General features: G+C 37.6%; 1 protein-coding gene across 1 annotated transcript; it reads left to right on the forward strand.

Annotated features, from left to right (window-relative positions):
- The first annotated feature begins 10,187 nt into the window (after nucleotides 1-10,187).
- LOC133524507 (uncharacterized) lies at nucleotides 10,188-13,712 on the forward strand. The gene is made up of 3 exons (XM_061860580.1): nucleotides 10,188-10,355; nucleotides 10,783-11,791; nucleotides 13,599-13,712. The coding sequence occupies exons 1-2, from the start codon at nucleotides 10,217-10,219 to the stop codon at nucleotides 11,784-11,786; spliced, it is 1,143 nt and encodes a 380-aa protein (XP_061716564.1). The 5' UTR covers nucleotides 10,188-10,216; the 3' UTR covers nucleotides 11,787-11,791; nucleotides 13,599-13,712.
- Nucleotides 13,713-23,735: the final 10,023 nt, after the last annotated feature.

The following is a 23,735-nucleotide window of genomic DNA, read 5'->3' on the forward strand; positions in this document are numbered from 1 at the left end:
ATAACGTCACATATAAGGACCATAAGGGTGACAAGTTGGAGAAGGGAAGCCACGAACTGATCGTACTGGAGGGATTTGCTTGACCAGGCTAAGGCCCACCCGCAGCTGTAATGCTAATGATGATGATGAATTAATGATAATTATATTGAACAATTCAGGTAAGCATACTTAAGTAGGTATAACACAAAAATGGCTGATCAGCAAAATACTTTTTTAGGTAAGTATGACCTACATATTCAGCTCGTAAAGTAAGACCAATCGCTAATAGTTATTTGTGTTTGAGGGGGCAAAGTTTTTGTTTATTCCAAGAGGAAGATTCGAAGTGGTTCGAAAAATGGAATCTTGAGCGTTGCGTGGGTTTCAAGGTACGAGGGTTAAACAAATTTTGCCACCGAGTGAAACATAAAGTTCTTCACCACACCAACACAAAGCAAAATCTGTAAAAATATTTTAAACGGCTGTGAAATTAATCAACTTAACTATTTTTTTACATAAAAAATAAATTAACTAACCGCGGTTTTTCTAAAGTAAAACTCATTTACGTTACTTGTTTTGTATGAATTAGTGAAATAATTTAAAAAAGTTATAGCTCCCTAGGGAGTTATAGCTTTTTTCATAACTCCCGGGGGAACAATATAGGCCTTTGTCCTTCAGTACACCGTGCGTGATATAAGATCTTTTCCGAGCAAGTGTGATAAATAAATAAATATTATAGGACATTATTACACAAATTGACTAAGTCCCACAAATAAGGCTCAATAAGGCTTGTGTTGTGGGTACTTAGACAACGATATATATATATAATATATAAATACTTAAATACATAAAAAACACCCATGACTCAGGAACAAATATTCATGCTCATCACACAAATAAATGCCCTTATCAGGATTTGAACCCGGGACCATCAGCTTCATAGGCAGGGTCATTACCCACTAGGCCAGACCGGTCGAAAAAAAAATAGCCTACCTCTACCACTACACACACATTCGTACGCGAAACAAATCGCTAAACTCATCTAGCAATAGGTAACTAACCGGAGGAGTCGCTCAAGGTCAAATACCACGCGGTCAGTGCGGTAGGTTACGGCTAGTCTAAACATTAGTGTGCGTACAAATAGTTATGTCTATGTGATTCTAACAGGCGTATTAGAATTTTACTTCCGGGGTCTTTTTTTTATACCACGTCGGTGGCAAACAAGCATACGGCCCGCCCGATGGTAAGCAGTTTCCGTAGCCTATGGACACCTGCATCTTCAGAGGAGTTACATGCGCATTGCCGACCCTAACACCCCGCACCCTCGTTGAGCTCTGGCAACCTTACTCGGCAGAAACACGACAGTATGAGTAGGGTCTAGTGTTATTTGGCTGCGGTTTTCTGTAAGGTGGGGGTACTTCCCCAGTTGGGCACTGCTCTAGATCTGGAATGACATCCGCTGTGCTGTGCCCTACTACACAAAGCGAGATGACATTCACAGTGCCCATACCTCTCTGTTTCCGATATCAATCAATCAATTTTTCGTGTTATGGCTCCAAAAGTGTTGATGATTCTGCCAATGTCGAGGTTGGATAAGTAAGACACGGCTATAGTACATGAATCTTATCATATGACGGTCATAGACAATGTTCGGTGGAGTATCCGTTCAATTTGCAAAGAAATAAATTACCACTAACCATCACAGACTACATAAAACTATTAAAAAATATGAACACTGTACAGTACCCCTAGTGTAAATAAATTCGATTTTGAAACGTGACGTACGCGTTTGCGTTTAGTCTCATTTTCTATTGGATTTAGAAAGAGCGCGCCAAGCGGGACGTTTTGGAAACTCAAAATCCTATACAAAATGAGACATAACGCAAACGCGTTCGTCACGTTATGATGTCGATAAAATTTACACTAGGGGTACAGAACAGATTACAGTTAAGTATTAAATCTAGGACCTTATTCTGCAATAATATGATATATACTACAATTTAAGATTATTTTTAGCTAGGAATTTGTTCAAAATACCACAAAATGGAGTGATAACTAAAGTTATAATAAATAATTCAGCCTACATACGTCCCACTGCTGGGCACAGGCCTCCTCTCATGTGCGAGAGGACTCGGGCTATAGTCCCCACGCTAGCCCAATGCGGATTGGGGACTTCACTTACACCTTTGAATTTTTTCGCAAATGTATGCAGGTTGCCTCACGATATTTTCCTTCACCGAAAAGCTAGTGTTAAATATCAAATGATATTTCGTACATAAGTTCCGAAAAACTCATTGGTACGAGCCAGGATTTGAACCCGCGACCTCCGGATTGAAAGTCGGACGTCATATCCACTCGGCCACCACCGCTTTTTAGTAAAAATCTAAAGCGCTAAAGTTAGTAAAAAGTTAATATTTTTATTTCTCTATTTCAAATTTAGTGTATATTTACACTGAAAAAGCCGCGAGTAGAAGGTAGTGTTTTTATAATTTTTCATCACACTTGCTCAAAAAGATATTATTTCATGCAGGTGTACTAACAGACAAAGGCCTATATTGTTCCCTCAGGAGTTATGGATTGGGATAAAAAAACCTATAAGTCCCTAGGGAGTTATAGGTTTTTTTATTTATTCTGTCACCAATTCAAACGAACCATGTAGGTTTACTTTTAAATTACTGACGTTTCTAATTGAATACTTTTGTTTATGTTTAAAAATATTTAATTTCATTAATTTATTAGCCGTTTCATATATTTTTACACAATTTTCAATCGTGGCTGAATACCAGATAGGTCTGTGCCTTCGATGCCTAAACTGTCAAATAATGACAATATGGCGGACGAATGTTTGAAATGTCACCGTAATTAAGAATTATTTAGCTTAAAATTTGGTTTTTCTTCGCAAGTGTGATGAAAAACATTGTGTGTAACTCCGGGGGTAAGAATATTGCAAACCCTCGTGTCACAATATATCTTTCTTTCTATATATCTTTATTTGCTAGAATTATGGTTAACACAGATGTTACATCAAAATTTTATCCAGCACAATTCTGCCGACTTACGGCGTGCAAATTTTACTATAAATACTTAATGACTAACATGCATTTACTCTATATTTACATTTCATCGATTAATTATTACTTAATAATGTTTATATTTATAATTTGTTAGTTACAAAAAAACAAAAACAAAATGAGTATGAAAATATTAACAAATGTCCTACAGAATACATTACATTAATTAAATTATAATTAGGTACAAACATTTTAAATACAATTAAATTTACAGCCCTTTATTGCGCATAATTATTAAATCTACAGTTGGTTTCTTTTAAGAATTCCTTCACTGAGTAAAAGCACTGCTCTTTCAACCATAAACTAAGTTTTTTGCAAAAACTGTTATAATCCATATCCGTAATTTGTTTTGGTATAGAGTTATAGATCAAACAAGCCATGTAGTAGCAGTTTTTACGGTACAGTTTTAGTTTTGGGGCGGGCATGCTTAAATTAACTTGAGTTTCAGCTCTCCGGTTGAAATTGTCGTTCGGCTTAAATAGTGACATATTTGCCTTTACTAATTTAGCTGTTTCAAAGATATACATACCCGGCAGCGTCATTATTTTATTTGTTATGAAAATTGGATACCATGACTCCATCGTGCCCAGACCCCAAATAGCTTTCAAGCATTTTTTTTGTGCGACAAATGCTCTATTTGATATGCTATACTATTAACAATATAACGATTTATTTTATTCTGACATTTTTTTTTATACTACGTCGGTGGCAAACAAGCATACGGTCCGCCTGATGGTAAGCAGTCTCCGTAGCCTATGTACGCCTGCAACTCCAGAGTTACATGCGCGTTGCCGACCCTAAACCCGCCCCCCCTCGTTGAGCTCTGGCAACCTTACTCACCGGCAGGAACACAACACTATGAGTAGGGTCTAGTGTTATTTGGCTGCTGTTTTCTGTAAGGTGGAGGTACTTCCCCAGTTGGGCTCTGCTCTAGATCTGGAATGACATCCACTGGCTGTGCCCTACCACACAAAGCGAGATGACATTCACAATGCCCATACCTCTCTTTTGGACGTAGTTTAAGGACGTACCCTCATGTCCTCACGTCATGTCTATCTTACTTTCAATGATTCTATTTATCTATGTTATATTTATTTTAATGACTTCTAGGAACGGATGTCGTTCAATGGCACTCAGGTCTCACAACGCAGTTAAGTACGGCTAGTCTAAACATTGGTGCTATTAGAACTAGTATTTCGAGTGCATTACAATGGACTATTTAGTGAGGTAGGTTATGTTATATATGTAATAAGAGTTCTTACGACTTTTGGTACCGGATGTTGTCAATGGCGCTTTTGTGATTATTATCGAACGAGCGAGCGAAGCGAAGTGAAGTTTTTACATATATTTTTTTTCATTCAACTTGGAACGCACGTCCCGGGATTTCGATGTTTTAGTGCTTCAATTTGTTCTAATTTAAATGAAATTGGGTAAACGTGTAGTTAATGGCATTATATTTTAGTCATTAAATTATGAACAGGCTCGATCAAGGGCTGGTTACCATGCTTTGCCGCCTGTGTAGGTGAATTGGTGAACCCATAGAGGAACATTTGACAGAGGCCGCGCCACTGACGACCAGCTGTGTCACGAATTTACGAGTATACCTAGGCGGATTGAGTACTTTTTCTCTAGTTTGGTACCTTTCTAGCTCGGTGATAAGATTCAATATAGTATGGCAAAAAAAGTGGTAGCACCCTCCACTAGGTACAACTTCATGGATTAATATCGTATTTTACGAAAGATAACGTGATAATTGTTTAACTTATGTATGAAAATTTATCCTGTCTCTTTTTTCTTTCAATCGGTATAATTTTTGCAACATTTGACCACGCTTTTAATATTTTTCTTCGAACAATTAATGCACTGACGTCTCAATTTGACTGACGGGAGATTGGTGGATAAGGCCATAGAGATAACTGTCAATGTTTGTGTGTCACGCGTAAATACTAGGAAATTGGTGGAGGATGGAATCCCAGTTGTGTTTTAGCGAAACTATGTCCTTAGTATTCTAGGTCCATGGGTGAACCGCGAGTTCTCAGTTCGGGGCGAACTACATACTAGTGCAAAAATAGTCCGCGTTGAGCGGACAGAATAACGTCAATGACTACAGCCTAAAGTCATATTACAGGCTAGCATACACCCAAACCCAAGGAAAAGCGGCTTGCAGAACACTGCAAGCCTGTAATGTAACTTTTTTTACACGACGACGGTGGCATACAATTTAGCGGCCCGCCTGACGTCACAAAATAAAAAATAAACAGAAGGTCCGTTCCCGCCGTTCTTGAAAATATATACCTAAACTTGCCCGACTCACTAGGGTTGCTTCTGTATTAATTTCGAATTTTAAAAAGGAGTAGGTAATATAAGTTTACAGGCATACATACATCGATTCGTTTAAGTATACATACATCTTATCATGTTTACAAAAATAAAATAAATAAATATTATAGGACATTATTTACTATGTATACACTGCGACAGGTAGTGACCCTGCCTACGAAGCTGATGGTCCCGGGTTCAAATCCTGGTAAGGGCATTTATTCGTGAGATGAGCATGGATATTTTCTATGTATTTAAGTATTTATAAATATTTATATATTATATATATCGTTGTCTAAGTACCCTCAACACAAGCCTTATTGAGCTTACTGTGGGACTTAGTCAATTTGTGTATATTTTAGAGTTATAGCTTTTTTTATTATGGCACTTATTCATACAAACCAAGTAGCATATAAATGAGTTTTACTTTTAAAATACTGACCTTTATAATTAAATATTTTTATTGATGTTTAAAATTATTTAATTTGATTAATTTACCAGCCGTTTAAAATATTTTTACACAATTTTCAATCGTGGCTGAATGCCGAATAGGTCATGCCTTCGATGTCTAAACTGTCAATAAATTACAAAATGACGGACGAATGTTTGATATGTCACCGTATTTAAGAATTATTCTGCTTTAAAATTTAGTTTTTTCTTCGCAAGTATGATGAAAAACATTGTGTGGAACTCCGGGGGTAAGAATATTGCAAACTCGGGTCTTTAATTCCCTCCAGCCTGCGAGTGTCGGGAATTACTACCCTCGTATCTAAAATTTCACTTCCCCCGTTGCGGAATGTACTATTGCTCGAGCTAGAGGCCACACCCGGTATGTATCGTCGTCCAGTAGCTACGGGCTAAGTCGTTTTATATAAGATCGTCTCAAAAATATTTATTAATATTTAATGTAGGTATATTATAATGAAATTCTGATTTGCTTTTCAGAATAAACCCCAAATTTTAGTGATTTTCTGATTACATATAATACTTTTTGATACTATTATAATATAATCATGACATTGAAGTGTCGATGTACTGTTGACATTGCCATCGTACATTGCTAGGTTCTTAAATTAGATGTTTTGAAATGACAAAATGACAACAGTACTGTACTCACTACAGGGGCCATATTGTTCGAAAAATGTTGGCCTAAAATTGTTCAACTTTGATGCCAAATATCTCGAAGACAATGAACTTTGAAGTAAATATGGGATAGCAATTATATTGCTTAAGGTGGTTCGATTTCTATACAAAAAACGATTGCGTTTTATGAAGTCATTACACACTATAACTATATAAATATGTGCGCATCTATCTACTTTCGAATATTAGTTTGCGCTAAATTGATAGGAAAACTGTGTTTCATACAGAAACCACGCAAAAAACGTTAATTTGGTGTTACTTCGATAGTAAAATATAACGTTTTTTGCGTGATTTCTGTATGAAACATCGTTTTTCTATCAATTTAGCGCAAACTGATAGTCGAAAGTAGATAGATGCGCACATATTTATGTAGTAATAGTGTGTAATGACTTCATAAAACGTAATTGTTTTTTGTATGGAAATCGAACCACCTTAAAACAGTTGCTGTTAATATGATAAGCTACAAAAAACATTAGAAAACTAACGGACTCAGATCGAAGGTCATTGGCGCCAGGGAGCCCCTTAACATGATCGTAAGAACTCATGATTCTGAATAGAAAAACATAAGTAAAAATGTACAAATTTGAAAAAAAGAAATATTTAAAAATAGACTTTAATGCGTTGTAAATAGAACTCAAAATGAAATGTAAAGAGTTCGCGGTCGAAGGGCAAATTGAATGCGGTTGCTGATTGGTTAAACCATTTTGTATCCGGAATTCCTGATGTCTGAAATATCTATTATTAGTTCCGGTTCATTTGTCCCTATCGAGGTTTGTATACATAATTATAAATGGACAATATCACTGATTACTGATGCCATCGGAAAAATCCCAAATTAACTTATAGAAAATACTACTCATAAATAAAAATCTATACCTACTTATCTACCTAAAAAAAAACCAAAATAAACGTACAGAAAACACCTATGACTCAGAAACAAAAATCTATACCCAGTGGCGGATTAACCGAACAGCAGAAAAAGCATATGCTAAGGGCCCCGCGCCCAGGGGGGCCCCGCACTCCGACTCTGACCATGCGATTTCGGCACGCGGAACCGGCCAAGTTCAAATAGAACTCGCACTCCGCGGATCCTGTACTATAACATTTTATTTACAATGTATTTTTTTCGTAAGTCAGTAACAATATTGATCAATTATTATTATTTGTTATTATCATGTCTATTTTTCTGTATGACGATACCAAATTAAAAGAATTTTTAGGCTTACGCAAAGACCAAGAGCAGAGTTTAGCATAAAACCGAAGGTGCAGTGTCTCAAAACTTAAGTGCATGGCTAAGCTGCAGGAAACAGGAGAGCTCGGAAACGAACAAAAGATACTGTGTTAAAAAACATATTAGTGAAAAGCAAGGAAGGATGATTTATTAATTTATTATTTCAAATAACAAATTGCATCTTACAGCTAATGCTTAATGATGATCAGCTTTGAGCCCGTAGTAGGCCAAAGGACGCGCTCCTCTACGGCTGGCGGAGCGCCCAAAATATGCCGAGTTGTTGCAAAGCCGTTATAAAAACAGCGGGGCCCCTATGCAGGGCTTTGCATTCACGTAGGCCGGGTGTAAAGCCCTACATAGGGCCCGATACCCAAAGCATCCCAGCAAGTCGCACTTTCGAGCAAGAACTAAGGCAGCAGGCGAGCCGAGGTCACATTGGTTCAATTCCAAACTCTGTTCTCCTGCAATACAGCCTTTGCATGGTGGCGCGCCGCGACAGAACGCTCCGAGCCTCCGCCCTTATACGGAGCTCGGCCTACGGCCTCGTTCGCACTCTGGCATTGGTTACATTCTAGGCTCTGCTTTCCTGCAGCTTGGCCTTCAGCTTCGCACAGGAATGCTACGAAATCGTTTGGTCCGGATATTAAGCTCGTGGGGCTCAGCCTTCGGCCTTGTTTTTTGGCTCATTTAGCCATTAGTTCCCACTTCTTAGATCCGACTCACATTTCACCTATTTTTACAAGCTTTTATTAAACTTAATACCTAATATTGATGTTGTTAAACAGTATCCCTGCTTGCATCCCTGCATGCAGTAAACATGCTTTTATTTTACTTGCAAATACTCGTAAGTTGTTCAAATTCTGCAAACTATTTTTTGGACCATTTGTCAAAATTTGTTGTTAAAAATTAACTTACTAGGGAAAAATCGGTGACAATACAATGTTATCGACCTGATCTGGTGATGAAAACCGAAGGTAAGGAGGAAACCTATATAGAAGAAAGGAACTGTGATAAAATAACAACAACTAACAACTTCATTAAGATTAGGCACTTTTATAATGGCTAAATATATTTTTTTTCTTTCGGAGCGATTATTTCCGAAAGTAATAACTTTATAAGAAAAGGTTTTTGGAGACCGTTATTCGTTTTGAAAGACCTTATCCAACCATATGCCACACTATAGGGTCAAAGCAAAGAAAAAATATTTTGTATGGGAGGTACCCTAATTTTTGTATAGTTTTTATTTTACCGTTCTATCGCAATGCATGATTTATGTATCCATGCCAAATTATGGCTATCTAGCACTAACGATCGCGGGGCAAACCCTCGGACAGACGGACAGACGGACATGGCGAAACTAAAAGAGTTTCCAGGTGACTACGAAACCCTAAAAAATACACTGCATAACATTTTAAAAACTAATCGAGAACGAGTCGAAAAATATTAAGACATCGTAAAAATGTTGTGATGGTACTGAATCCTCGGGGTGCGAGTCCGACTCGCACTTAATCATATATTTTTTCGAACCAGGGGGCCCCGCAAGCTATTGTGCTAAGGGCCCCGGGCCTTCTTAATCCGCCCCTGTCTATACCTACTTAAAGCCTGACCGGTAATATATGATCACGCGCCATATTGCGGAGTTTCATTGGAACTAAATTTTTCACACATAAAAATAACAGCGCCCTCTTGACAATGATCATATATTTCTGGTCCGGCTTTATTTACCTAAAAATCTATACATACCTTTATCTATGCTATAGGCCCAAAAATCTATAATGCTATTACTGAACAAATACCCATTATATAAAATGATAATTCATTTTATAATAAACTAAAAAAAAATTAACAACGCCTTGTATGACATTAATAAAATATTGTAAATATAAGTAAAATGTTATAGTTTTTAATTTAATTGAACAATGAACACATTTGTGAATAACTTTAATATTATTACATATTTAGATGTTGGTATTAATGAAAATCCGTTTAGTTATTATTTCAGTGACGAATTAATTTTGAAGTGTAATGTATACATTATTAATATATATGAATAAGAACATCATCACATGGATATTAACCTACCGTCGTGCACTTAACAGGATTCGAACCCAGGACCATCGGCTTCATAGACAAGGATACTACCAACTAGGCGAGACCGGTCTTCAAATAATAGGTAATTAAATAAGTAATAAAAAATATAAGGGATCTTTCACAGATCAACTTAGCCCCAAACGAAGCAAAGCTTTTTTTTATAAATATTATAGGACATTATATTTCATCGCTTCATTCGAAGATATAATGTTTTAACAGGTAGTCCCTTAAACCTACAGGCAACTAGCACGCTTTTAGAGTATTTCATTTGATTCAAAATCGGTATTAGTAGTTCCGGCGGCCGCCACCTGGGGGTGGGGCGCTGCCGTAGACTTCATTCCTCATTCCTTATTCGTGCACGGCAACGAGCGCACGCGCTAGAATCATGCCTAAGCGTACTATCGACGAACGAATTAGTGAATATCACAAAAAAATTGAACAGTTACAACGAAAGAAAAATAAAGAACCATCTTATAAACGGATTCGAGTAATTCAGTCCTCGTCTGACGAGGACAATGAACAAGGTAAATTAGTGTTTTTAGTTTATTTTTAGTAGTTATTTCATCAAGAAATATTACAATCTAGTTTCTAAAGAATAATCTTTAAAACAGTTACATGATTTAAACGTACGAGATTAATGCTGAGTCTTGTCTACCCTAAGATTTTTTAATCAATTTAAGAATTTATTTTAATGCACGGTGTTAGCTGCGAGCTACCGCTGTGTTGTTTTAATGTATGTTAAAGTCGGAATTGACTGCGAGTCAATTGCGACAACGTGATTAACTGCGAGTTAACCACGAAGCACCTGCCGAATATAACATGGTGTCCATGCAAAACTATTGTTATAATAATTATTTTTGTTGTCTTGTCTGCGAGACATGTACAACCGAGTTTTTTCATAACTCAACTACCTTCTTTTGTAAAATTTACATATTTTTATTTCTATTTTAGATACAAATATTGTTGTACATCGTCCTCTAACGGACCGAATGAATCGAGAAGGCACGGAACCTTTCCAACCTGAGGGGCAGCAGTGCACTCAGCAATTACCAATTAATGACCTCGAGGTGAATCCTCGCCAAAATACTGAGTCAGAACATGAGATAGCCGAGCCGGAGGTGGAGCAAAGTGCTCCTATGGCTGATGAAACCACACAAGCATCCGCGGAAATACCGGTAGAACCGGAGCTACTAATGGCCTTGGGAGAGTCCACAGACGATATACCAGAATTTGGTAAACCAATACATGACAGTTTAGCTAGTCTGTGGTTACCTGTACTAAAAAAGGGTCTGCTCAAAGAAAATAAAGAAAAACTTTTAAAAAGTTATTTAATACCCGAAAATTGCAAACTTCTGCAGTCTCCAAAACTTAACGCAGAGATCTCAGCTGCCGTATCTGAAATAGTCAGAGGGCGCGATAAAAAACTGTCCGGGTTTCAACAACAGCTTGGCGCAGGCGTTACTGCAATCAATAAGGGTATGGAGATCTTACTAAACAACGGCAATAAAGCCCAGGCTCTGACTCATTTCAGTGACAGCTGTCGAATCTTGACAGATCTTCACTGTGCTTCGACCAAGGATAGAATAAAATTGCTAACTCCTAGCCTGGAAAAGAACATCCTACATGTAATCCAAGATTCCGAAAGAGACGATACTCTTTTTGGCAATGCTTTGTCTGAAAAAATTAAAGCAAGCAAAGCCATTCAAAGACAAGGTCAACAGATAAAAAAGACATATCAACCCTCTACTTCCGGATTTCGCCAGTCGACGGTATACCGCTATACCCCGCCGGGAAACTGGAGGGGTCCACCTCGCTACTCCTACCCCAACAGCAGAGGTGGACGAGGCAGCCAGACGAGGATGACAACACCCAGGAGGTCGTACAATTACAGTACCACTCCACCGGCAGCGAAACCTGTCCCTCAGACCAGGCCTCGTGCTCCAACTCAACAGTAAACCAGGTACAAGTTCATTTTACGATTGCTGGCTAAAGATAACTCAAAATAACGAAGTTTTAACTTGGATTCAGGAGGGATATAAAATTCCTTTCTCTAAAAGCGTTGAACAGGCTCCAGTAAGCCACCCCGCTTACTCTTTTGACGAAAGTCGTGACATGTCACATGCAATTAATAAATTACTAGAGTTAGGTGCCATTTCACAATGTAATGCATTAAGTAACCAGTTCGTTTCAAAAATATTCTTGACGCCTAAACCTAATGGCGAGAAACGATTTATTTTGAATCTCAAATCGCTCAATAAATTTATACCTAAAATACAATTTAAGATGGAAGACCATCGAACCGCATCCAAGTTAATACCCCAAAATAGTTATTTAGCCAACATTGATTTAAAAGAAGCTTATCTTTTAATACCTATTCATGTATCGGACCGAAAATATTTACGGTTTCAATTTCAAGCTTATGGCGCTAAAGAAATTTTAACGTATGAGTTCAATGCCTTGCCTTATGGCTTGTCGTTAGCTCCGTGGGTTTTTACTAAAGTAATGAAAGAAGTAATAACTTATTTAAGATCCAGTGGTCTGAAATCCGTCATGTATTTAGATGACATCCTTTGCATTGGTGACGACTATACTGAATGTAGTAAAAACGTAAATGAGACTGTGAAGCTACTTCAATGTTTAGGTTTTGTTATTAACTTTAGTAAAAGCTCACTAGAACCCAAGCAAAGTTGCAAGTTTTTGGGGTTCAATTTCGACACTCGAAACATGTCTATGTCTTTGCCGAGTGATAAACGTAATAAAATTGCTCAGTTGATTAACAAATTCATGAAATTGCCACGTTGTAGTATTCGTGAATTTGCTCAATTGATCGGTGTCCTTGTCGCGGCTTGCCCTGCTGTTAAGTATGGATGGCTGTACACAAAAATTTTAGAACGCCAGAAATTCCTGTTTTTACAAAGGCATAATGATAATTTTGAAGCCAAAATATCATTGCCCGATATTATTCGTACCGACTTAGATTGGTGGGCTAAGAATATTGCCACTGCTGATAATCCTATGAGGACAGAAAACTTCAAATATGAAATCTTTACAGACGCCTCCAGGTCGGGCTGGGGCGCTGTATGTGGTAATAAGAAAGCAAACGGGATGTGGAAAACCGTTGAGATGGAACACCATATAAACTATTTAGAATTGCTCGCAGTATTTTTAGGCCTGAAAAGCCTCGCTTCAGAGGTTACCAACTGTGCAATATTATTACGAATCGACAATACGACCGCTATTAGTTATATTAACCGTATGGGAGGTATACAATTCCCACATTTAAATGACTTATCAAGATCAATTTGGCAATGGTGCGAGGAACACCATATTTGGTTATATGCGTCATATGTGAATACCAAACTTAATCGCGCAGATGAGGAGTCTAGGAAAATCAATCCCGACACAGAGTGGGAACTGTCCGCCCAAGCTTTTGATATCATTATAAAAAAATTAGGACACCCAAATATCGATTTGTTCGCTTCACGTGCTAACGCGAAATGTGACGCATTCGTCTCATGGAGACAAGAGCCAGATGCCATGGCGGTAGACGCGTTTACGCTTAACTGGAGTTCTAACTTCTTTTATGCATTCCCACCGTTTGCACTAATACTAAAATGCTTACGAAAGATTGTTGACGACAAAGCTGATGGAATACTCGTATTCCCCTATTGGCCTTCGCAGGCATGGTTCCCTTTCCTGACAAAAATTCTAAAGTCGGAAATCATAATGTTCCCTCCTCATAAACAACTGCTAACATCACATTTCAGGGACCACCACCCCCTGCATGCCAGCCTTACCCTGGGTGCCGCGAGGCTTTGCGGGCGGCGTTTATCAAGCGGGGAACCCCACTCGAGGCAGTGCCTCTAATGCTAGCCTCATTGGCTCAGAATACTTTAAGTCAATATGGCGTAACCATAAAACTTTGGTGGGAATATTGCACTTCTAAAAATATTGACGTCTATCATCTGTCGATACCCGATATACTTTCCTTTCTAACGGAACTATTTAATAAGGGTTGTTCGTATGGTTCATTAAATAGCCACCGTTCGGCGTTATCCTTGCTGCTCGGCAGCGAGATAGGTACTGATAACTGTGTGAAAAGACTGTTAAAAGGGGCATTTAAATTAAAGCCAATAACACCAAAATATAATTCCACCTGGGATCCTCAGGTTGTATTAAATCATGTTTCGTCTTGGTATCCCAACTCCGATATACCCCTGGAAAAAATCACTAAAAAATTAGTTACTCTGTTAGCACTCTGTACAGCTCACAGAGTGCAAACCCTGTCACTCATAAAACTAGAAAATATTACAGAAATTCCAGATGGAATAAAAATTGCCATAGTCGACATAATTAAAACTTCCGCTGTAGGCCGAGAACAACCCATATTAAATTTGCCATTTTTCCGAGAAAAATTAAGTATCTGCCCAGCTACGACCCTTAAGGATTATATTTTTGTCACGAAAAATTTAAGGGTTAGTAGCACGGGAACGCTTTTCCTGACATATAAGCGACCTCACAAGGCCGCTAGCAGTCAAACCCTAAGTAGGTGGATCAAACAAGTATTGCATGAAAGTGGTGTGGATGTCACGGTGTTTGGTGCTCATAGTACTCGCCACTCCGCTACTTCAACGGCTTTTGCGGCTGGAATCAGCCTAGATACGATCAGAAAGGCGGCTGGCTGGACCAGCACCTCTAAAACCTTTGCCAAATTCTACAACCGACCAATAATCAATTGTACTGATGATTATGATTTCGCTAGATCGATTTGTTTCCCAGAAACCAATGTAAGTGACAATGAAGATTCCTAAATGTTAACTGTAGTGCATAACTGCATATAATATAATTTTTGTGATTATTAGGCATGTTAAACAAGTATATAAAATTAAAAACAATGAATATTAAAAACAGTTTTTATTATCTCACAAAACTTTCAACTCTAAACATCTACCTGTTAAAACATTATATCGAGAATGAAGCGATGAAATATAATAGATGATTAAACGAACTTTCCTAAAGTGAAGTTCGATCACTATTATATGAGTCGCTTCATTCGAAGATATAAATATAATCACCCACCCATCCCTAGGTGACCCAAAAAAGAAAGTTTTGTTCGTGACTCTAAAAAATGAAGTCTACGGCAGCGCCCCACCCCCAGGTGGCGGCCGCCGGAACTACTAATACCGATTTTGAATCAAATGAAATACTCTAAAAGCGTGCTAGTTGCCTGTAGGTTTAAGGGACTACCTGTTAAAACATTATATCTTCGAATGAAGCGACTCATATAATAGTGATCGAACTTCACTTTAGGAAAGTTCGTTTAATCATCTATTATTACACAAATTGACTAAGTCCCACAATAAGCTCAATAAGGCTTGTGTTGAGGGTACTTAGACAACGATATATATAATATATAAATATTTATAAATACATAGAAAACACCCATGACTCAGGAACAAATATCCTTGCTCATCACACTAATAATGCCCTTACCAGGATTTGAACCCGGGACCATCAGCTTCGTAGGCAGGGTCACTACCCACTAGGCCAAACCGGTCTTCAATATATGAATAAGAACATCATCACATGGATATTAACCTACCCTCGTGCACTTAACGGGATTCGAACCCAGGACCATCGGCTTCATAGACAAGGATACTACCAACTAGGCGAGACCGGTCTTCAAATAATAGGTAATTAAATAAGTAATAAACAAATATAAGGGATGTTTCACAGATCAACTTAGCCCCAAACGAAGCAAAGATTTTTTTATAAATATTATAGGACATTATTACACAAATTGACTAAGTCCCACAGTAAGCTCAATAAGGCTTGTGTTGAGGGTACTTAGACAACGATATATATATAATATATAAATATCTATAAATACTTAAATATATAGAAAACACCCATGACTCAGGAACAAATATCCATGCTCATCACACGAATAAATGCCCTTACCAGGATTTGAACCCGGGACCATCAGCTTCGTAGGCAGGGTCACTACCCACTAGGCCAAACCGTTCGATTTATTTGACGACCGGTTTGGCCTAGTGGACACACACATATAAATACTTAATATACACAAAAAACACCCATGACTCAGGAACAAATGTTCAGTGTTCGTCACACAAATAAATGCCCTTCGAATCAGACCAAGCTAAGTTGGCAGCGATTTTGATAGCACAGACTGTGCAAGTGTTATTTTAAACGTCAAACTTGATGAAATTATGACGTATACTTATCACTTGCAGTCTGGGGTATCAAAATCGTTGCCAACTTAGCTTGGTCTGACTCTACCGGGTTTCGAACCCAGGACCATCGGCTTCATAGCCACTAGGCCAGACTGGGGCCCATTTCTTGAACGGTATTAGACTATTATTATTAGTCCATGAACTGTCAAATCGTATGGGTACAACACACTAATAATATTGGAGAAATGGAGCCCGGTCGGAATTATTAGGTAAATTTCTCAACGTCATGAACACGGCATTATTTCACCACCACGACCAGTTTGGCCTAGTGGGTAGTGACCCTGCCTACGAAGCCGATGGTCCCGGGTTCAAATCCTGGTAAGGGCATTTATTCGTGTGATGAGCATGGATATTTGTTCCTGAGTCATGGGTGTTTTTTATGTATTTAAGTATTTATGTATTATATATATCGTTGTCTAAGTACCCTCAACACAAGCCTTATTGAGCTTACTGTGGGACTTAGTCAATTTGTGTACTAATGTCCTATAATATTAATATTTATTTCAGCGACATTTCTGTCATTGCTAATCTATAGGTCATGTATTATTGAGCTATGGCGTCTAGTTATAGACCTATACCATTGAGCACAATCATATATGTGACGCGCAGTTGCCGAAACTCATAATACGTGTTACTCGCGACTCTGATGGACTTCATTGTTATTGCATCTTAGATTTGTGGCAACAGATAATCATTGTGAAATAATTGTGTGATGTGTCTAGTGTATGATGTAAAACCACCTAATTATACTACCTATGGTCAAAAACTAACTTGAATATCTTGGATTAGGTAGGGTAATTATTTGAGTTACCTTAATTCTGAGGCGATACCGTTGCATATATGGCGGAAAACACACAGAAAATACCAAAGATTAGCATTGGTACTTAACGAGTTGATTTTGTGGAAAATAATACTAGAATTGGACGAGAGCTGGGTGATTTCACGAGATTAATATTTGGGAAGACTTATTTGTAAAAAAAGTGCCAACACGGATTTCTAGAAGCTGTCAGAAATTGGGAAAATTTTACAATATATTACGGTGACGCAGTTTGGTCATGTTTTGGTGATATATAAGCCGGTTTCAGGTAAGTGCCTAAAGTGTTAATTCTACCCTCTTTTTAGAGAATAGCAGGGTCATTATTCGACGACCAGTCTGGCCCAGTGCGTAGCCCTACCTAATAAGCCGTTGATCCTGGATTCGAATCCCGGTAAGGGCATTTATTTGTGTGATGAGCATGGATATTTGTTCCTGAGTCATGGGTGTTTTCTATGTATTTAAGTATTTATAAATATTTATATATTATATATATCCTTGTCTAAGTACCCTCAACACAAGCCTTATTGAGCTTACTGTGGGACTTAGTCAATTTGTGTAATAATGTCCTATAATATTTATTTATTATTGCAATGTTTTTTGTGTCATGTGCACAAAACACACGTCACATACAAAAAAAATTGCCGAATTCGACCAAAACTCATATGAAATTTTCTGCTCCTTATGGCCTCAAGAATATGTGGTTAAAATCTATCGGGTTATATGTACCCACGATGTATAGGTTTAACAAGGCAACCACGAGCTTTCAGAATGTTTTGTTTCACGCTCTCACTCCGTGTTAAAGTACCGTGTGAAAGAGATAGTTTTATTGTCAATCGAGTTTGCAGTTGTAGGTTACTTAAGCATTTCACTTTATATGCAAAATCTCTCTCCCTGGAAACAGAATACTCCCTAGAAAAATCTCCTTACATGGGCACAGTTACAGTACCTACACCGTTCAATGTTTTCAGAATCCCATTGAGTACCGGGAACCCGCTCGGCGGATTCGTAGTCTCGTTTCTCTACAAAGCGGGAAAACGCTGGGATCGGCTACGAGCGTAGCGCTACGAAAACGTTGATAGCGAATGTGTTAAGGGCCTGTTTCGCAATGTCAAAGTAAAGTATTGAATACCTAATTAACAAATAAATTAACCGCCAGATAAAACCTCCTGCAGAACTTAGCACTTTTTCTACCAGTTAAGCTTATTTGATTTTGAAACGCCAAAGAGGACTTTATTCATCAGATAAGTGGCAATTAGCTTATTCAGGACTATAATTGGACATTGTGATGCAGGCCCTTAGTAGCTAGTTAGTTTAAACTAACCTAAAATCGTAATATAACATATCTCTCCATGTCTGTATATTTGTTCATAAGTCATGGAAGTTTTCTATGTATTTAAGTATTTGTGTATAATATATATCGTTGTCTGAGTACCCAGGTACCCACAACACAAGCCTCTTTGGCTTACCGTGGGACTTAGCCAATATATGTAAGACATCCCAATAATATTTATCTACTTATTTATTATATCAGAATGATATTTGAATGGTATTATTTTAAACAGAAACGCTTTCCATATAGATTTTCGTAAACTGTTGCTATCTCTATTGCACGTGCATAATTATATTGCTGTCCCGCCCATGATGCCGGTTGTCAATGTCACCGTGCGAATATTACCCTATTTTTGCGTGTTAAAAAAGAAAAAAAAAATACTAAAAAAATCGGTCAAGATTCATATCATATACTTACAAGAGATTATTAAGATTGAAGATTGACAATTATTGGTACAGTGTCGAGCACTGGGACAATCACGATACACGCCTCTAAAAATCGGTCACACCACCGTCATAACTACACACGTGTATGAGTTGCATGGTCCTACATGTATGTATGTATGTATACTTGCATGTCTGGGTGCGGTCATCGTTCGGGGGTCGAAAACCCCTGATAGACTCTAAATAAATGTTGGTATGGATGTGCGTGCGTGTGTGTGGGTTTGTGTGTGTATGATCGTTGATCGCGTGCTCCCGCGCAACGCCCTAATTCGCGTCACGATGTTTTTTTAAATTGTCGCTGCAATAGATGAAATTAAGGACTTATTTTTAAAGAAAAGTCATGAAAAAATAAAAAATATATATTTGTAGGTAGGGAAGTAATTAGCCTTTGTCCAGCATTGGGAGACTCAAATCTTTCAAACTGAGAATCAAATATAATATTTAAATTCTAGTTAAACATTTACGTTACAAGTATGCGTGCCGGTTTAGTTTGGTTTTGGTTGGACCGGCAATCCAAAGATGTAGGTTCGAGTCCGTCGTTGGCCGAAGTTGATCATCGTCGATATTTTCATCGTGATTGACATCTGTATATACAATTTATAGATTGTAAAGTGGTACGTTCAAAAAAAAGGATATTTATATTTAAGTATGCGTGCTTTGCAGCATCTACAGGTAATAAAAACAAGACAGATTTCGTCGTTGAGAATGCCAAATCCTATATGTGCGCGATTTTAATCAAATTAATGACTACCTTATGTTTTTTTTTTTAGATTAGTAGGTAACCGTTTTTAAATCAAAAATCGAACACAAAGGATTTGGCATTCTCAACGACGATTTCCTAATTTAAATTTAAATAATTTTCGAACGTGAAGTGCGAGGGAGACGCGGGGTGTGGTATAGTTCCGTGGGTGTTGCGGATTGATTAGTTACAATGGATCGCTGGCCAGCAGAGCAGCGTGTATATGCTAGGGAAACGTATTGTGCCAATAGTACAGAGGGCCTACCGCGAACTGCGTTCGGCATGTTGCCTCCCTGTCACACTTAAGTACGAATTTACAAGTGCGACAGAAAGGTGAACACGTTGAACGTGTTTCGCGGTAGGCCCTCAGATGTAGTGCATAATTGTTTTTCATCGTATTTTCTTGGAAACGTTCGTAATTTTCATGCTAGTTCAGTCAACCTCAGTACTTTTTGTACCGAGACTGACTGAAATAGCAAGACATGGTCGTGCGTTTCCGTTCAAATACGATGGAAAAAGATTATGCACTACATCTTGTACAGAGAATTTCCGAACAAAAGTGAATTCATTAATCAACTCTAGTTCGTAATTCCTGTACCGCCCGTGGCACATATACCCCCTTATAAACGTGTACTAAAGTTACGATGCCGCTAATAATCGTTTGTCCCTTTCCATCATACCAATAAGTCGGAAAGGGACAAACGATTATTAGCGGCAACGTAACTTTAGTACACGTTTATGAATAAGGGGGTTAATGTTTCTCATCACACTTGTGAGGAAAACAGGGAAATGAATAAAACTTCTTAGGTTGAAATTTAGGATTTACGGACCGCATCGCCTTCGTGTAATATTATACCTTTTACGAGCAAGTGTGATGAAAAGGCTTTTGACTTATTAGGTACCGCAAGCTTGGTCACTTTGAACTTGGTCATCTAGAGGGCGATTTGAACTTTTAAATCTAGTTGGATTCGCCAGCGATCAACAGTGACATTTTGGTATAACTATCCGAATATGCTTCCCGGTTTTAGGCTCCCTTGTACAATCGCCATGATATATCGGAGCGGCCGAGATGCTCAAAAATATCTGACCACGCACTCTTAACGCCTTGAAAATACATAGAGGCGTGTTCAGATTTGTGAGCATCTTGGCCACTTCGATATATCAGTTTTGGGTCGATTTTTATTTTAATTTTAAAGTACTTAAACATTTTTTTCGTTACTCACGGATAAAATTTGGCTGGTTTGAAGAAATTTTGAAGTTCTCATTCTAGGCTCTGTATATTTAGGTATTTAAATAAAAGTAAACAAACGACAAACGATTTGTACATTTTCCTATAGTTATAATATTTAATGGTTAAGCAACCAAATACAAAACCGCCTGGATCTGTCAGTGAACGACCACTTTAACCTATATTATTTTGATCATGTAATGTTTTCATTTTTTGTTTACTTTTATTCAAATACCAAAAGATATAGAGTATAGGCGGAATAAATACGAAAACCTTGTCCCGAATCTAAAAATACCATAGGTTTTCGTAGCTCAGGGGAAGATTTTGTTGGATATACAATATGTATCTGAACGTAAAGAAATTACTCGAACCCAACCTGTTAATGTTGAATCTTACTGAGCAACTTTTACTATATAACCAACCCCGAAATCGCGAAAATATTGGCTGTTTCATATTTTTGCGGTCTGATGTTGAAATTTCCTATGGGAAAGTCAATTTTTTCAGGGTTGAACCCATAGTAAAAGTTGCTCAGTAAGTTGCCCAAACGTGACCTAAACGTTAACGGGTTTGAGTATTTTTTTTTTCAGATACATACCTACTATATACCTACTTACAGTAAAATTGCGTTTACATTGGAATATGGAACTCGTATATTTTCAACAAATTTAGCCGAAATCTGACGAATAAAAAAAAACGACAACAAAATAAGTTAGGTATAGCTAATTTGATTTTGCGTTGTTTGTTAAGGTTTTAGTACCTATTTTTATATTCTATATTCTTGCCTATACTATAGGTACTTTAAGTACCTTTGTCTTAAATTTACCTCATATTGTTTACCAAGCCCTGCATAACCCTAGCTAGCGAAGGTCGGGCCGTCCTTCGCAAGGGCACGGGGCCAACAGCCCGAGCTACGATCTAAGCCCACGCGTCGCTTGCGCAGTTAGAAGTAACCGCGGTTCCAATTTTAAATTTCAAATATAAGCGTATACTGTACAATTATAATTTTATTATGATTGACCTTTCTATGTGAAAATAATGTTTTTGGTCACACTTGTGAGGAAAAAAATAATTTTTAAGAAAAATATTTCAAATATTCGTCCGCCATATTGTCATTTTGACAGGTTAAAATTGAAGGTACAGACCTATCCGGCAGTCAGCCACGAGAGAAAATTGTGTAAAAATTTTTTTAACGGCTATTAAATTAATGAAGTTAAATATTTATAAGTATACACAAAAAAATATTATGAAAGTAAATCTCATTTATACCTATTTGAAAAAAAAAAACATTATGCCCAATATTATTATTATTATTCTATCTCCTTGGATTTCACGGGCCTGTAAATCCCGGTCTTTTGATAGGCTTGCGTGGGGATATAGATCCAACACGTAGAGGCCCCTTGGAGAGCTTTAATGTCATGTAGAACGCCTGCTGGAACCCGTTCACAGGCGCAACAATAGACACCCATGAACCGGTCGCAGCAGGCATTGGGACTATTGTAGTAAAAGTGAACAGTATAACGGTCTATGGATTGAAGTTTGGGAAGACAATGAGACTGGGTTATTGCAAAGACGTCCGGACACCTGCCATAACAATGTTTTCACTAGTTATCGAGGCAGGCGGTGACTCGCCGCCCACTAGATGGGCCCCTGAAAATGCCGTCCTGAAGACGACCAGGAGCAACACCGGTGTGAGCGGCTCAGGCGTGTCGAGAGGTGTTATTATTATTATTTATTCTATTATTTTTATTTATTCCTGAGTCATGGGTGTTTTCTATGTATTTAAGTATTTATAAATATTTATATATTATATATATCGTTGTCTAAGTACCCTCAACACAAGCCTTATTGAGCTTACTGTGGGACTTCGTCAATTTGTGTAATAATGTCCTATAATATTAAATATTATACATAGAAAACACCCATGACTCAAGAACATATATCCATGCTCATCACACGAATAAATTTTATTTATTTCATATGCCCATGTGCGTAATGAAATTAAACAACCTATTACCACCCATGGCCATAATATATATACGAAGCTCATTCCATCTCGTATGCTGGTATACAATAACACCGTTTACAAGCAAGTGTGATTGAAAATGAATATGAAATTATTGCGTAATATATTTTACCTTGTTAATAATTGCATGCGCAGCTACAACCAATTTTGAATTTGATTCTATAGAGCTAAGTAGGGATGTGGTGAACAATCTTTTGCCGTCGTATTTTCTCGGAAACGTTCGTATTTTTCATTCTACTTCAGTCAACCTCAGTACTTTTTGTACTGAAACTGACTGAAATAGTGTAAAACGTTCGTGCGTTTTCGTGAAAATACGACGGTAAAGGATTATATGTACACTAAATGGTATTATACTCGTAGTGTATAATTGCCAGATCTCTAAATACCTGCAAATATATTTAACTTTTATTTTTGCACAATGTTTAGAAAAACTGTATTTTGCATTGACATATATCTTAGGACGGGCCTTATGGCAATAAAAATGGGGCCAGTACAGCGGTGTCACATACACGAATTCAAGCCAATCGTGCAGTCTAACGCCACAACGCGATTGGTTGATGAGTTCGCATCACGCGTGCGATTGGTCGCAACTAGTTGCGTTAGACTGCAGGCTTGGCTCGAATTCGTGAGTGACACCACTGAACTAGCACCATTCTTAGTGCCTGTAAGGCCCGTCCTTAGATGTGAATGGTATTTTGTATTTGCGGTAAAAAAAAATTTTTATTTTAAAATAAGTATGTACTTACTTAAAATTTTTAAGGCGTGATTTCCTTGTTGCAATGTTCGCATAAAAAATACTGTTTTTGTTTAAAAAAACTTCACTTTTGACACTGACATATCTAATCCGAATCGTATCTTTAGCAATATTTTGACATATCTTGAAGTTCGAATTGAGCCGAAAATATATTTATTATAAGTATATTATATAAATTTAAGTAGGTACTTTACAAAAATATGATTCTAAACGAATTTGAAATTTGAACTCATTAATATACAAAAAACATAGCACACCTACCTACGGCATAAACAAACCTCTTAATTTTCAACTCTATGCTACATTATTAAGGACC

This window comes from Cydia pomonella, chromosome 13 (assembly GCF_033807575.1).
Source record: "Cydia pomonella isolate Wapato2018A chromosome 13, ilCydPomo1, whole genome shotgun sequence".
Classification (NCBI taxonomy): domain Eukaryota; kingdom Metazoa; phylum Arthropoda; class Insecta; order Lepidoptera; family Tortricidae; genus Cydia; species Cydia pomonella.

Coding starts and splice junctions, on each gene's coding strand:
- LOC133524507 (XM_061860580.1), top strand. CDS start 10,217: ATGCCTAAGCGTACTATCGACGAACGAATTAGTGAATATCACAAAAAA. Junction 10,356..10,782: donor TGACGAGGACAATGAACAAG/GTAAATTAGTGT, acceptor TTTCTATTTTAG/ATACAAATATTGTTGTACAT.